At 44.7% G+C, this 16,399-nt stretch overlaps 1 protein-coding gene and 1 long non-coding RNA gene across 2 annotated transcripts in view; one reads left to right on the top strand and one right to left on the bottom strand.

Moving 5' to 3' along the window:
- TGM6 (transglutaminase 6) overlaps nt 1-5,077 on the top strand; it is a 53,508-nt gene extending 48,431 nt beyond the window's left edge. Inside the window, exons 11-14 of the mRNA XM_005874763.1 lie at nt 5-218; nt 4,157-4,311; nt 4,607-4,740; nt 4,924-5,077. Coding sequence (XP_005874825.1) covers nt 5-218; nt 4,157-4,311; nt 4,607-4,740; nt 4,924-5,077 — 657 coding nt within the window. The remainder of the gene's footprint in view (nt 1-4; nt 219-4,156; nt 4,312-4,606; nt 4,741-4,923) is intronic.
- Nucleotides 5,078-15,789: 10,712 nt separating this feature from the next.
- Nucleotides 15,790-16,399, bottom strand: part of LOC106727571 — a 1,488-nt gene continuing 878 nt past the window's right edge. Inside the window, exon 2 of the long non-coding RNA XR_001363805.1 lies at nt 15,790-16,082. This is a non-coding gene — a long non-coding RNA (uncharacterized LOC106727571). The remainder of the gene's footprint in view (nt 16,083-16,399) is intronic.

The raw sequence follows: 16,399 nt of genomic DNA, 5'->3' as shown, positions 1-16,399 counted from the left end.
GGAGCCCGCCACCAAGCCCAGCATCGCGGGCAAGTTCAAGGTGCTGGAGCCGCCCATGCTGGGCCACGACCTAAAGCTGGCCCTGAGCCTGACCAACCTCACCTCGCGGGCCCAGCGGGTCCGAGTCAACGTGAGCTGTGCCACCATCCTCTACACCCGCAGGCCCGTGGCCGAGATCCTGCGGGAGTCCCAGGCGGTGCGGCTGGGGCCCGAAGAAGGTAAGACCGCTCGCCCTGCCGGGTGGGACCGGGCCAGCCCAACCCCTTTCCAGGAGGGTAGGGGCGAGGCTTGACTTCCCATAATCCTACGTTCATTCCCAGGAAAGAAGAGGGTATTCCTAGCATTTGCTCGGGGCCTTGCCTCTAGTCTGCACTTTCCAGATGAGAAAACTGAGGCTCGGAGGGGCTAACTAATGAGAATAGTGATAAAAGTCACAATCATCTGGTGGCAAACTGGCCTAATGGTGAGAGGATTTATAGTCTCTATTTATCAAATTAGTATGAACATTTACATGCTGGGAGCATGTCATACCCTGTGGAATACGCTTGTGTCGCCTTCTCCAGGTGCCCTGCATGAGACGGGTAGGTGAGTAAGAGACGTTTATTAAGTGCTTACACATGTCAGGCCCTGTCCTGATAATTCAACTCACACCCAGAAAGGTGAACTCGCCAGTCCAAGGTCACACACCAGTATGTGTAGAGGCAGGACTCACACCAGTCTGACTAAGAGCCCACAGCAAAAGCCAGGCACATCGCACAGCTGGCCCTGCAGCCTGACTGCAGGCCTTGGAGAGGTGGGTGCGGTCAGCCCACACCGGCTATGCTTAACGTGCCTAACGGTACATTTGCCTGAAAAGCACCCTTGATATTTTGAACCCAAACGTCATCCTTTTGAATTTTTTTGCACAATTTTAAGGTACTTTAACTGCTTTTAAATATATGTATTTCAAGGATTTTTTACACCTAGCACTTCATCTATGATTTACTAAATGTATCCCATTTGATTATTCTTTTTCCTACTCTCTTTCCCTCCCTACCTCTCTGTCTTTCTCTCCCTCTTTCTGTCTTTGTCTATCTATCTCTTCACATACCTTCTGAACTCTAAGGATTCAATTAAACAAAGAAACTGTTGCTCTGGGCCAGTTTCTGGTGAGTGAAACTTGTGTATCTTGACAAGGCGTGAAAACATATGAAGGAGGTGTCATTTAATTTTCACAAAATCTAAATCACACTTTATAATGAAATATTAATTAACATATACTTTCTCCTGGCTTTTAGCAATTTTTTTCATATTGAAAGTAATACACAGTCATTAATGACTGAGAGCACGCAAGAGAAAGATCACCCATGATCCTGCCACCCACCTACCAATGAACATATTTTCCTTGCAAATTTTGAATGCTTGTTTGCTTTTTGAAAAACATCATTTTAATTATATTGCAAATACTCATTGGTGCCCTGCTCTTTACACTTTACACTGTAATTTAAATTTTTATAAGCCTTTCATTAACATCATTTTAGTAGATGTGTAATCTGCAAAATACATGGTGATGTATTTTATCTTTTCCCCTCTTTGGGGTAGTTATCAGCTTATTGCTATTTAAAAATACAAACACTACCCTGGCCGGTTTGGCTAAGTGGATAGAGCATCCACCTGCGGATTGAAGGGTCCTGGGTTCGATTCTGATCAAGGGCACATGCCCAGAGTTGCAGGCATACTATCTCCAGCTGCTCCATTCCTAGCCTGAGAGTTCATGACCACTGGCTGGTATTAAACGCCATCATTCTCTTCTCTTCACTACTATTCCTGAGTCTACCTCTTCCCAAAGCTCAGAAGTCCCCTCTCAGCCTCCCCCACTCCTTACCTCCCTCCTTTCCTTTCCCTGAATGACTCATATTGTTTACTGAGTAGAGAAGCTAATAGAAAGCAGCAGAATTTATGCTTCCTTGGGACTTACTTTACAAGCTGGCAAAATCATTCTTTTCTCTCTCTGTTAAATATTCATGGCTCTCAGATTTTTAGATACAAAGGTACATTTTGTTTTAAAATGTGCTGATCCAAGACCTACTGGCTTGCATTGATTTCCTCTTCTTTGCATTTCTATTGCATTGGAAATAAAGAGGTCCTCATTCACTTCTTCTGAAATATGAACTTGATTTATCTTTTTAAAAAAATTTGGATGCTGTTTGGCAAAAGGTCTGATGTTGGTAGACATTTTACAAGATTGTGTGCTTTTCTCTTTTGACATTGATGCACACACACACACACACACACTTAAGCTTATGATTTATTTAGAGCTCATTTTTGTAACGGCTATAAATCTGTGTCTACATTTATTTATGTTTGTTTGTTTATTTGTATTTGAATGTCCAGTTATTTCAGCATTATGTTTTTTAAAAACTATAATTTCTTCATTTATTTCCTTTGTGACTATATTTATGTGGCTCTATTTCTGGACTATCTATTCTGTTCCATTGATGTATTTGTCTGCTCTTTGCCAATACCATACTGTTTCGATTACTGTAGTTTTTAGTGAATCTTGAAATCAGGTAGTGCTGGTCCTTTGATCTTATTTTCCTTCAATATTATGCTGACTGTTCTGGATCTTTTGCCTCTCCACATAAACTTTAGAATCAGTTTTTCAATGTCCAGGAAATAACTTACTGGGATTTTGATAGGATTGCCTTAAATATAGATCAAGTTGGGAAGAACTGACATCTCGATAATATTGGGTCTTCCTATCCATGAACATAGAATATCTCTCCATTTATTTATTTTTTTTGACTTGTTTCATCAGAGTTTTGTTCTTTCCTTATATAGATCTTGTACATATTTTGTCAGATTAATGCCCAAGTATTTCATTTTGGGGATGCTAGTGTAAATGGTACTGTGTTTTTAATTTCAAATCTCACTTCATTGCCAGTTTATAGGAAAGTGATTATATATTGATCATATATCCTGTGGCCTTGCTGTAATCACTTACTAGTTCCAGGATTTTGTTGTTGTTGTTGTTCTTTCAAATCTTGTACCTAGATGATCATGTCATCTGAGAACAAAGAGTTTTCTTTCTTCCTTCCTAATCTGTATGCTTTTTATTTCCTTTTCTTGTCTTATTGTCTTAGCTGGGACATTCAGTACAATGTTAAAAAGGAGTGATGAGAGGGGACATCCTTGCCTTGTTCCTGATCTGAGTGGGAAAGCTTTGAGTTTCTCACCATAAAGTATGTTGTCAGCTGTAGGTATTTTGTAAATGCTCCTTATCAAAGTTCTCGGGGAACAGAGAGTGTGAGCCAAGTTCAAGCCTTTATGGATCTTTTCCACAGGTTTAAAACTCAGGGGCAGGAAGGAAACAGAAATAAGGAAAGCAGTGGCAGTAGAGCAGTAGAGGATGATAGGGTCTGGAACGAACTGGGAAGGACATGGTACACCTAAGTAATAATTATATATGTATGTCAAAAAATAGCCCAAATATGACTGACAGTCAGATATGGCCTGTGGTAACCTATACTCACAAGAAAAGAATACATAGTGTGTTTGTGGCTGGTGAGAGACAGAGATAGCCTGGACCAGAGGAGCTTAGAAGGCAGAGGGCACAAGCTCACTGCGTGGGGGTAGCAGTGAAGGTTTTTCATTACTGGGGGGGCTGGTTAGGACTGGGCCTTAGTGGGGAGGAACGAGAGAGAACTGTGAGGAAATTGGCCTCCTCCCTCAATTGGAAGCTTGAGACAGGTCTTTGGTCTCCCTCTTCTCTGCACTAGCACATAGCAAGTGCTCAATAGATAGTGCGTGAATTCCTGATGGGATAAATGGTTAATGAACTGAGAGATTTCCATCTGGAATGACTAGGGAAAGTTTAAAGACATTTCCAGGAACTCTTAGAGAGACAATCTGATGTCATGGTAGCTGACTGGCCTGAATTTGAATTCCACCTCATCTTAGCTCCTTGATTCACTTGCCAAGTGACATTGGACAAGAAATTACCCTCTCTGAGCCTTAGGTTTCTTCATCTGCAAACTGGTAATGATAATGCCTTCCTCCGGTTGGTTGCAAGGACCAGAAAGAGTGTAACTGTGAATGGAACATTCCCTTCCTCTTTCTGGGTCCCGTTGAAAAAGAACATTGGATTCCCAACTCCCACCTCTGCTTTCCCTTCCAGAGAAAAAGATCCCAATCACAATATCTTACTCTCAATATAAGGAAGACCTGACAGAGGACAAGAAGATCCTGTTGGCTGCCATGTGCCTTGTCACCAAAGGAGAGAAGCTCCTGGTAGAAAAGGACATTACTCTGGAGGACTTCATCACCATCAAGGTGACCCTTGTCCGCATCCACCACCTTGTTCCTGGCCGAGCTGAGGAAGGAAATCAGAGGCTGGATGGGGGGGGGGGGGGGGGGGGGTTGTTGCTTTTGGCTCTGGCTTCAACTCTCAAGGGTGGGAGAAATGGTATGGATGCAGGGGGATGATATAATAATGGAGCTAGGTAACTGGGCGTGTGAAAGCAAGGGGTAGAGATGATTTTGCCCCATCCTCTGACCCACCAGGACCATGGGTTTTCCTGGGGAAATGAGGAGAGAAGGGATGATTGTATGGGTATTGCCCCTCCAGGTGCTGGGCCCGGCCATGGTGGGGGTAGCAGTTGTAGTGGAAGTGATGGTGGTCAACCCCCTCTTGGAGAAAGTAGAAGACGGTATGCTGATGGTGGAGGGCAGTGGCCTTCTCCAGGGACAGCTCAGCATCGAGTAAGTGCCACTCTGGGGAGGGTGGAAGTGTGGGGGGAGGGCTGCCTTTCTTATAAGATGGGCTATAGAGACGCTGCTAGTGTGACCTTGATCTTGAGGTTTCTAGAGAGCCACGGACTGGCAGGCCAGCTCAGGAATGGGAGAGGGCTGATGGTCTGCTTTTCTCCTTTTCCCTTTCCCCAGTGTACCCAGCCTGGAGCCCCAGGAGAGGGCCTTGGTCCAGTTCAACATCACCCCCTCCAAGAGTGGCCTAAGGCAGCTGCAGGTGGACTTTGTCAGCCCCCAATTCTCAGACATCAAGGGCTTTGTTATCATCCACGTGGCCACAGCCAAGTGATGGGCCACAAGGGGATGAGAGCGGAGGAGATGGCTCCCGTTCCTCTTCCATCCACCTTTTTGTCTCTGCCATGTGGAAGCCAGGAGCCCTGGGTTCAAGTCCTGCTTCAGTTTCTGCCCCACTCTGTGAACTTGGGCAAGTCCCTTCCCCTCTTGGACCTTGGTTTCCTGTCTGTAAAATGAGGTCGTAGACTCAGTAATCCTTATACTTTTGGACAATGGTGGATTATGTAGGGAGCCTTTACCATCTTCATCTCATCACCCTGGTTGCTGGAGGCTGACAGATCAAGCATCAAAGTAACCCCAACCCACCTGGCACTGCCACCTCCTGGCAGGCAGATCACAGTCACCTTGGCTGACTCCTGGTTCTCGTTGCTTCTCTCTTAGCTCTTCAATGCTCTGACCACAACCAGACCCAAAACTCTTCTCCTGGCTCTTACAAAGAACCCAAAAGTTTTTAAGCTGAAACCTAAACGTTTCTTAACACCCCCATTTTACATAGAGTGAGGAGCCTTGACCACAGACTTGTGCTTGCCATTTACACCCTCTAAGTTTTACCCCAAAGTCATGTTCCTAAAGAGCATTAGATTTGAAGGGATGGGAGACTTTCTCTCAATGAAGACCCAGGCCCAGAATCTGAAGGGTTACTTCTGCCTAGAAGAAGCTGAAGATAGAAAAGGAGCCATGAAGACTGGGTTACATTTGGGTATTCAGCCCCAAATCTGATCTAGTTATGGTCATAAATGATCTCATGCAACCAGCCCAGTGTTGATTTACTTCTTTGGAACCAGGAGAGTGTTGACTTTGCAGAACATCCCCAAGCAGCTTAGCTATGCACAATCACACTCTTAGCATCAAACAGGACAGAGACCCCTGGGATGAGGACCAGCGTGAAGACTTCCAGGTTTTGAAGATAACCACACCAGACATGAAAATCAGCTAAAAAATGTTCTACACAGTCAAAGGAATGATAATTAACCATATAACTGAAGACTAGAGTGAAGGAATAAATTGGAGTCACAATAGTCAAGCTACTAAATTATTAAAATAAAGTAGACTGAAGCATGAGGAAACAATTCTATTCTTTTTTAAATATATTTTTATTGATTTCAGAGAGAAAGGGAGAAGAAGAGAGAGATAGAAACATCAACAATAAGAGAGAATCATTGATCGGCTGCCTCCTGCATGCCCCCTACTGGGGATTGAGCCCACTACCTGCGCATGTGCCTTTGATGGGAATCAAACCCAGAATCTTTCAGTCCGAAGGCCGACGCTCTATCCATTGAGCCAAACCGGCTAGGGCAATTCTATTCTTTTTTAACTGATCCTGGGAACTTAAACTTTTGAACTTTCCAGTCCTGCATGAATACCTGGACCCACATCAGGTCGTTGTACAACAATGCCTGGCTATACATCATACCCTCTGGTTGGCTATCTGAGTGACTTTGAGAAGAAATTGTTTCATTGTCCAGGTCACTGTACATCTGAAGATTACCATCTCAGACCAACCCATAGGCTAAGAATAGAGGGATGATTCTTCTCAAGAATGTACTTTTTACTATAAGAACCCTCAGCTTTTTTTTCCCCCTTCAGAACATTCTGAATGTTCTGAGTTGTGTTTCCAGTTTACTAACCCTAAGACCCTTGAATAAATCTTTGTTATTTTATTTCTAGTCAAAGCCTCTTGACTCTTTTGAGTGTGTTTGACATAATTTAAGTATGAACAACAGCAACAAAGCAGGCTCATCTACAGTGAGACACCTCCTTGATGCAAACTCAAGTGGGAACAGTTACGTAGTGGGTCTTTTCAAAAAGGGGGTCAGGCGCATACATGGACAGTCTTTGATGGATGATCCTTGTGACCAAGGCCTCAGTGAAGGCATTTCTCTGATGATTCTACACAGCATGGGGACAGCCCAGAGCACCCAGATAAGTGGATGCAGACCCTTGCGCTGCCTCAGCTCTCAGACCCCCTTTCCAAACCTAGTTTTGGATGCTGGTCCTCTGTGAGAGGGGCAGCTGGAGGCTCAGAGCAGGCAGCCACTTCCTCAAGGTTGAGCAGTAAGAAGGGGCACTGGGGGCTGAAGAAAACGGAGGCGATCCTCCCACTCTTGTTCCAAAAGACAATCCTTTCAGCAGGGAGACTGAGATGGTCTCCCCTGGTGGTGGCCCCAGATCCTCATTCTTCCAGCAAACGCCACTGCCCATCTTCTTCAAGCTCAGCTGTTGCAGGTTGAGCTTCCCAGAAAGCCAACTCTGAGATGTAGTTTAGGGTGCAGGATGTTGATTGAGAGGTGGCCTGAGGATCAACCCCAATCTCAAACTAAGTTCTTACCCCAGACTAAGCTCTCATCCCAACCTCAAACTAAGTCCTGACTGCAGACTGAGCCCTCATCCTGGCTTCAGGCTACGTCCGGAACCAAGACTGAGCTCTAATCCTGATCTCTGATTGAGCCCTGAACACAGGCTGAGCCCTGATTCCTGGTCTGAGCTCTGATCCCACGCCGAGCCCTCATCCAGCCTTATCCTGAGTTCTGATGTCAATCTGACCCCAGCCAGATCGAGCTCTAGGCCTTGGTTTGATATTTCTTATCCACATCTGAGCTTCTCAAATGGGGACCCACACACCCCTCTGGTAAACATGACCTGTCCACTGGACCAGGGGTCTGAGCTCACCTTCCTTTCCCTCTGAGGTAGTGGGGCAGAAATATGTGAGAAGTGGTGAACCCCTGGATTCTTCAGCTCTGTCATGCTGTGGGGGTCTGCATTCCAGCCCGGTTCCCAGGGGTAAATATAAAAGCTGGATCTGACCAGGGCCCTCTCCTCCACGCATGTTGGTTTTTCCCAAGTGAAACCAATCAATATATATTTTAATGCTTCTTCAACTAAACAGTCGAGAACATAGCATACGTGCTCTCCATAACCCAACTTTAATTTAGAAGAAGGAAAATCTGCAGTTCTCCCAAATGACCAAAGTTCAGATAATCTGTTAGATATGGTTGCACTGGGGTCATCATATTCCTGAAGCTGCTCAAAGGGTGTCCTGCTTTGTTAATCAGCCAAGCAGCCAAAGTGCAAAACAGGTAGAACCGTTCGCCAGGCTCGGTAGGCAGTGCAAAACAGTGTCTGCGCGGGAGCATCAGGATATTCCTCCGGAGGAGCTCCTCCTCCTAGCGAGCAGCTTCAGCTTCTCCACCAGGTCCTGCATCACCAGGAACACTGGGCAGGTCGCTTCTGAGGGGGTTTTGTTTGATTGATTGTTTTTTTGTTTTGTTTTGTTTTTGTTAATCCTCACCTGAGGATATTTTTCCATTGATTTTAGGAAAGTGAAAGGAGGGAGGGAAGGAGAGGGACACATTGGTTGTCTCCTGCATGCACCCCAACCAGGGCCCGGGATCAAACCTGCAACCCAGGTGCATGCCCTTGACCAGGAATTGAACCCATGACCCTCTGATATGCAGGCCGATGCTGTGACCACTTAACACACTGGCCAGGGCTGATTGTTTTTTTTTATTCCTGTTTTTAATTTTAAGCCTGATTTCCTAGCGGTCACCCTGGGTTAGCATGTGATTAGTCAGAGATATCGCATTCAGAGTTCGGGCAGTTCTCCAAGGGGACCCATCTTTTACAATTTACATTCTATGTTTACAAGATCTCATGTTCGGCTGTGTCCTCTCCGGTCTGTCCTAGGTGCTCACAGCCTTGGGCATGAGCACAGTCTTCCAGACCACCGGAAATAAGTAGGATCTTGTCAAGATGCACTTCCAGCTGTCCCTTGTTAAATTTCCAGTTGGTCTACCCGTCTGTTGTTTGCCCCACTGTCCTAGGTGCTCACAGCCTTGGGCATGAGCACAGTCTTCCAGACCACCGGAAGTAAGTAGGATCTTGTCAAGATGCACTTCCCAGCTGTCCCTTGTTAAATTTCCAGTTGGTCTAGCCGTCTGTTGCTTGCCCCGATTAGCATGGAGACCTTAAGTTAGCCATGACAGTGGCCTCTGATTGTTTGCCACTGAGAATGCTATTGTTTTTGACAGCACCCCTGCATTGGGTGCACTCTTTAAGACCAAGATGTGGTTGTCACAAGGTAGTGTATTTACTTGCAGCTAGTAAAGGAGACGGGGCATTTATATCCAAAGCTCTGTCTCCCCAGGCAGGCTTAGCCATTGCTTATATACACTATTTGGTTAATTACACATTGATTTCTTCTTTGTAGTTGGTACATTTATCTGGTTGGGTTGCTGTCAAGCTCATCCTGTTTACAGCTGGTCTGCAAAATACTGTGCTACATTTTAACATTTAGCAAGAACAACATTTAGAACTGCCCAGACCTTGAGACCCTTATCCTACCTAACACCTAAGCATGGAATCTTGTGCACTCTTCTCCAATAAAGTCAGTCCCCGTCATCAGCAGAGCTGCAGTCCTCAGGGCCTGCCTTGCCCTGGTAGGATTAGAGCTGGAAATGGTGTGGGTGAGGGGAATAGCTCTAGGCTAACATGCCATGGACTCCCACTGTTCTTACTGAAGTTTGATAGATTTTCTTAAATAATGCTTCTCAATTTGGTGCGTCACACTTAATACATCTCAGAATGAATCCCTTATTCCCATCCCCTCCCACTGTGAATAGAAACTCCCTCCTTCCAGCTCTTCAAGTCAAAAACCTTGAAATTATCCTTCATTCCAGTTTTTCTCTCACCTCATTAAATCTAACTGCAAATCCTATCCGTTATACCTTCAAAATATCCCCAGAGTCCGTCTGCCTCTCAACACCACCATTAACCCCTACCTGATCCACCACAGTCTCTTGCATGGACCATTGCAGTAACCTCCTCGCTGATCACCCTCCTTCTTCTCCTTCCTCTCCTCTGTCCTTCTAATCTAGGCAACCAGAAGGAACCTTTGAAAATCTAAGTCACATAATATCATTTCTTTGCTCAAATCCTCTCCATGAACACCCCATCTCACTCAGAGCAAAAGCAAATGTCCCCTAGCTGATCTCTAACTTCATCTCCTGTCATCCCCTTCCTTATCCACTCATTAGAGCCAGTGACTCTCAGTCAGGTCTACTCGTGAGACAGACACCATGCAGTAACCTGTACAGAGAACATCTATATATATAAAGCCCTAATATGCAAATAGACTGAATGGCAGAACAACCAAACAACCAAACAACCGGTTGCTATGATGTGCGCTGACCACCAGGGGGCGCACAAGGAATATGGCGGGCATCAGCTGTGGCAGGATGGTGGAGCAGGTGAGCGGGGCGCCAGCCCAAGGCGGAACGCTAGTCGCTGTCATCAGGGCGAGCCTCTGGTGGTTACTGAAAATTCTTTGCTCCCATGCACTGTGGTCCCGCCTGGCGCTTGTGCCTGCTGCTGGCACCAGCCCCACTCGCACCTGCTGACAGTGCCCGGCACTGGCCCCAGTGCTTAGCCCTGTCAGCAGGTGCAAGCAGCGGCAGCCGGCCCCGATCGCCACTCAGGGCTTCTCCACCTCCCTTTGCTCCTGAAGGGCAATCAGAGCTAGCAGCCACCTCTCGCACCCACTGCCAGCACTGGCCCCGCTTGCATCCACAGCTGGTGCTGGAGCCACTGCTCGCACCTGCTGCCAGCGCCTGGCGCTGGTCCCAATTGCTCAGCACCATCAGCAGGTGCGAGCAGCAACTGCCGGCCCCAATTGCCCCTGAGGGCTTCTCCACCTCCCCCTGCTCCTGAGGGGCAATCGGGGCAACAGCCACAGCTTGCACCTGCTGCTGGCACCAGCCCCAATCACTCCACTCCATCAGTGGGTGCAAGCGGGGCCGGCACCATCATTGCGTGGAAGTGGCGGTGGCAAGAGCAGGGCTGCTGGCAGAGAGGGGTGGGGGGCCATGACAGGAGGGGCTGGGTGGGGACGCGGAGGATGGGCCGAGGCCCACCCCTGTGCCCACTGCAGCCTTGAGGCCCACAGTTCCTTTCAAAGTGCACAAATCCATGCACTGGGCCCCTAGTTTAATATAAAGAATCATTGACTGTAACAGGGTGTTGGAGTAATGGGCTGTTAGCTAGTAAGACATAACGAGAACTCCAAAGAATGTAGGAATTTCATATTCAAGGAGCAGCCACTACTCCTGGGGCTGAGTAGAGAGCCAAGGAAAAGCCCACTCCCCACTCCCAGCAAGGTTGACAAACAGGCCTTGCTGGAGAGAGTGCTGTGCCTCAGTGGATGGCAGAGCCTGTGGTGCCTCACCAGTGAAAGTTGCTGGAAATCTGCCCTCTCGTTTGCCAGGGAAAGCCATTCCAGGTGAGGCACCTCCCAGAGGAATTCTGTTACAAAACTGCCCAAGATGGGTGTGGGGAAGGAGGAGCTTCTGGTCTCTGGGTGCTGATGGCCACTGTGCATTGCAGGACCTGGGGCTAAAGAGGCCATCTCCCACCAAAGGCCCAGGGCTGAGACCAGCCATGCCCGCTGCAGAAGCCTGCTGAAAGCACACTAGAACCAGGAAGAGAGCCCTCCCTTCCTGCGGTGTCTTTCCAGCAGCCTCTGCAGACAAACCTGAACATCGTACCAAGGGACAAAAATATTTTAGCTACAGAGCAGGCACTGAAGCGGGGGTTGGGGGGTAAGATGCAATACAGCGATAACTGGCACCATGATCTAGATTTTCTCTGAAAAGTAAAGTATGCCTCCACCGCAGTGCCTTTGCAGTTGCTGTACCCTCTACCTGGAATCCTGTTTCCCCATCCCCAACCATATCTGCATGGCTTGAAGCAAACTGTTTCTGATCAAATTATTCTTTATCAGTAGGGCCTTTTCTGACTGCTCTCATTAAATAGCACGCATAGCACTTTGCAACTCCCCTTCCAGATTTTCTTTTCTCTATAGCAATCATTAGTGTTGGATATAATTTATTTACATGTTTATTATTTGTTGTCAATCTCCACCTTCTAGAATGTAAGCTCATCAAGCACAGAGAATTACACGTTGTTTACTCTTGTGTACTGCCCAGCAGAGCTGAATAAAACAGTAGTATTCAATAAATATTGAATGAATGAATGAATGAATGAATGAACGAAGATAAGGAGCATAAAGAAAGAGAAGGGAAACACTAGCCAGAATCTCATCTCCTAGACACTGCCACAGTTCACAAGATGATACATTTCCTTTTAGATTTTCTCCAAAGAGGATTTTTAAATTTGTATGGTGGCTTAACATACATAGAGAAGTGTGTTGATATCAAAAGAGAGCAGCTTGCTGAATTTTTATAAACTCAACCCACCGGGTAACCAGCACCTGGATCAAGAAATAGAACATTCCCAGTAACCTAAAAACTCCTTTTGTGCCTGCTCCCAAAGAAACCATTATCCCAATTGTAAAAGCAAGTATAAGTTTTTGTGCTTATGTGAATGGAATTACACAGTATGCATTTTGTGTCTGGCCTTTCGTCCACATTGCTGTGTTACTGTAGATCTTTCATACTCCCAGTTGTGTTCCAGTGTGTGGACATACTATTTACCCATTTTACTGTTGATGGACATTTGGGTAGTTTCCATTTTGGAGCTATTCTGAATCAAACTGCTCTATATATTCTTATACATGTCTGTTTGTGAACATATGCCAACATTTTTTAGGCAGATGTCTACAGGTGGGATTGCTGGATCATAGGCTATGCATGTGTTCAGCTTTACTAACCAACCTCCCCACCCCACATCCCAGGGATATTGTCATTCATTCATGTCAGCTAGCATCCCCTGATTTTATATATAGGAAGTGCCCAGCACTTCAAGTGGCCCTCAGTATGCACCATTCTGGAAACGGGCCTGTTCTTTCTTTGACTCCATGCAAAACACTGAACCTGGTACACTGGAAAGAAACAAAGACAAGCCAGATTATTCGTAAGGGTAGCCAAGACCCGTAACCATAGCTCTCGATCCTGAAAAAAATATATTCTAAAGTTATATTCAAAAGAAAAAACCCTCTCTTTATAAAGTTAGAATTGGAAGACTCAAGAACAACAACAATGGCAGATATTTGTTGACAATGTCCTCTATGCTAACCTTAGTCTGTATAAATAGTCTGGCTTCCATGAGGGGGAGGGGGGAGAGGACACATTTGTAATACCTTAACCAAAAAAGAAATTTAAAAAAAAAAAGAGTCTGGCTTCATTTTTGGTTTGCTGACAGCTTTCAAGCCCACAAGGAAAGCCTGTGGGCTCCCTCTCTAGGCACCTAGGGGGAGTTTAAGTCATATAAGCCCTGGCCCTCTTGCAGGACCCTCACCACAGCCCTGCACCCTAAGCACAATAAAATGAGCCAGTATGGACAAATTCCCTGCCCTCATTGGAGTGGGGAAAGCAGTCCACAGAAAAATAAATTGCTTTTAAATATATGAAAGCATAACCACCTCCCCTAAAACCAAATACATATGCATTAAAACAAGGATATATTTTTTAATTTATCAGATCAAACAAGATCTAACAATGTCATAATACACTGTGTTGGTGAGGATGTGACAAAGAGGCACCTGTGTGCCTGTTTATGACATAGAATAATACAATTGGAGGGCTATTTGGTATATCTATTAACATTTTAAATGTAGCCTCCTCCTTCTTCAGTAACTCTACTTTTATGAATGTATGCACAAATACAGAAGTATGGTCCCACAGCTAAAGAGGGGCAGGGCTTGACACGTCCTCAAATAACATGTATTTTATTTATATATAGGTCTTTATAGAAAATTAGAACAACACAGAAAGTGAGGAAGAAAAAAACAACCCACATTCCAGCATCCGTGATAAAAGCCTATTGCTGCTCCCTTCTTACTGACAGAGCAATGCTGCCTCCTGGTGGATTTAGCTTTTTTCTTTAAGTACATTCATTACTTCACCATTTTTATTTTTTAAATGTACTTAATGTTTTAAACTAAGTAATGCACTCGTGTCACTCAATATTTTTAAAGTTCTAAATGGCATACAATGGGAATTCTCCCTTTCATTCCTTTCCCCCTCAAATTAGGTTCCTTTCCCCACAGGCAACCAAACTGGCCAATCCCTTGAATGTAATTTATGCATACACCAGGATTCAGTGAATGAGAGTCCTTCTTTCTAGTGCCTGCCTTTGAATCATAAATAGGGCTCCTAGAAATTTAGAAAATCCAAAGAAAAAATACTTCTACACAAAATATTACTGCCTGATTTGTAATCATGAAAAATCAGAAATAATATGAATTCCCCAAATCAGAATGACTGAGTTATGTTGTACTACTAGATATACACTAGTAATCATCATGAAGACATGTAATAACATGAAAAAGTTATCTATCCCAAAATTTTTAACACAATATACAAAAGAATACAAATTTTTTAAATCCGTCCTTTGAAATAAAAAGAACACAATTATATATCATTTTCAGCTGCCAAAATAGAAAAGTATATTTCTTAATGATAATATCAGTTCTGATATTGTAAAAAGTGTAGCTGTGTCTTTTTAGTAATAGAGCAAATCTACTCAAGGTTTAAGAAAGTTAATTAAAACGTTTACATCCTTTCACTCAAAAATTCCTTTCTTAATGGTTTAAATATAGAATGATCTTTATGCAAAAATATGGTCATCCCTTTATTTGCAAGTGGAAAACTAATCTAAATATCCAACTACCAAGAATTAGTGAAGTAAACAGTGGTATGTTCACTTAATGAGATATTAAAGTCACTAAAATGTTTGCAAAGATCTGAGATGTTTTTGATGGTAAAAGAAATAGAGCCAGGCTGGTGTGGCTCAGTGGTTGAGCATCAACCTATGAACCAGGGTTTGATTCCCGATCAGGGCACATGCCCATGTTGCAGCTCAATCCCAGTGGGGGGGCATGCTGGAGGCAACCTATCAACGATTCTCTCTCATCATTGATGTTTCTATCTCCCTCTCCCTTCCTCTCTGAAATCAATAAAAATGTATATTTTTTAAAAGAAATAGAAAGTTGAGTATATAGTAAGATCACATGACCAACAAGTAGACAAAGGCTAACATTGAATGTTTGGGGTGTTGGGACTCTATTTTCTTTCCATAGTTTAGTGAGCATCCTATGTAAAAGCCTATGTGGTCATGACGCCCTCACGCCGTAACAAGCAATCACCAGGAGGCTGTGTGTGCAGTGAGGGCATGCAGTGAGGCTGGGGGTCCCGCAGCTTCGGCCTACCTCTTTGGGGCAATCCATCGAGGAGCCCCAAATGGGTGGGCAGGGCGTACCTCTTTGAGCAATTAATTGTGGGGCTCCTGCACTGTGAGAGGGCACAGGCCAGGCTGGGGGAACCCTCCCCAAGTGCACGAATTTCATGCACCGGGCCTCTAGTTTATATAAAATATTTTTAAAGCAGAATACATAAATTATGAAATGTACGCATATGGGTCTGACCAAGCAGGATTCAGCAGCAGACTGAATGTCTTTACTCTGTTATCTCAGTCATTACAGCCACAGACCAATTTACTAACTGAACTAATCTGATAGAAGCTTATATGAAAACTGGACTGGAGTAAAGTCTATAAGCAAGTCAAAGCACATTGGAATTCTCCACTCGAACCTCTTTCACCTCTAGGGACTTAGGAGTTATCTTAAATATACTATCAAATCCCGATGTCTAATTGCACTTTTCCTTTTGTTTTTTCTCTTTACTCAATGATTTAAAAGTAAGTATGCCAAAGATTTTCCTATGTAAGGTTGTATACACAGAACCACAAAGACCATACTTCAAAGAAAGTTTTAATCGATTTTCAAAAACAGTTTTGAGCATCCAGGATTTTTACTCTGCTAACCACTAGGCAATAGGTGACTACGTTTACCCTTTGTTGATTTATGCTTTTTATTTGTGTTGAGTGTCTGCCTTCCCAGCCCCCGACCCCTCTAGGCTAGGAGTACAAAACCCTTTTGGGTTACACCTGGCAGATAGATTGGGAAGCTAGCCAGAGGTTTACATCAACCCTACTTTACAGTTTGTGATGCTCAAGGTGCAGGTTCCTGTGACACTATCTGAGGCAACCTGCTGGGAGCTGGTCCATCCTTGCTGCTTGACACAGTCGCTGCAGGGAAGAAACATCTGCACAGCATATGTTTCAAGGGACCTGGCGTATATGGCATACTGTTCTTAATATGTTTGCTCCCCTTCTTGGCGCTATGTGTTTTAACCAAGGTCACCTCTCCGAGAAAGATTGTTTCCCCAGGTGGGGATTTTTCCCTGAAGTTAGGGAGGGAATAAAACCCCTTAACTAAGTGCCAGGCAGGTAGTTAATCACTTTAACTACAAACAATCACACTTAAGCTACATAATCTTTACTCCCTGGAATGGAGATAAGAAAC

Source organism: Myotis brandtii, unplaced genomic scaffold, assembly GCF_000412655.1.
Source record: "Myotis brandtii unplaced genomic scaffold, ASM41265v1 scaffold45, whole genome shotgun sequence".
NCBI lineage: Eukaryota > Metazoa > Chordata > Mammalia > Chiroptera > Vespertilionidae > Myotis > Myotis brandtii.
Note: the sequence above shows the minus strand (reverse complement) of the source record. Positions and strands in the feature narration are given on the sequence as shown.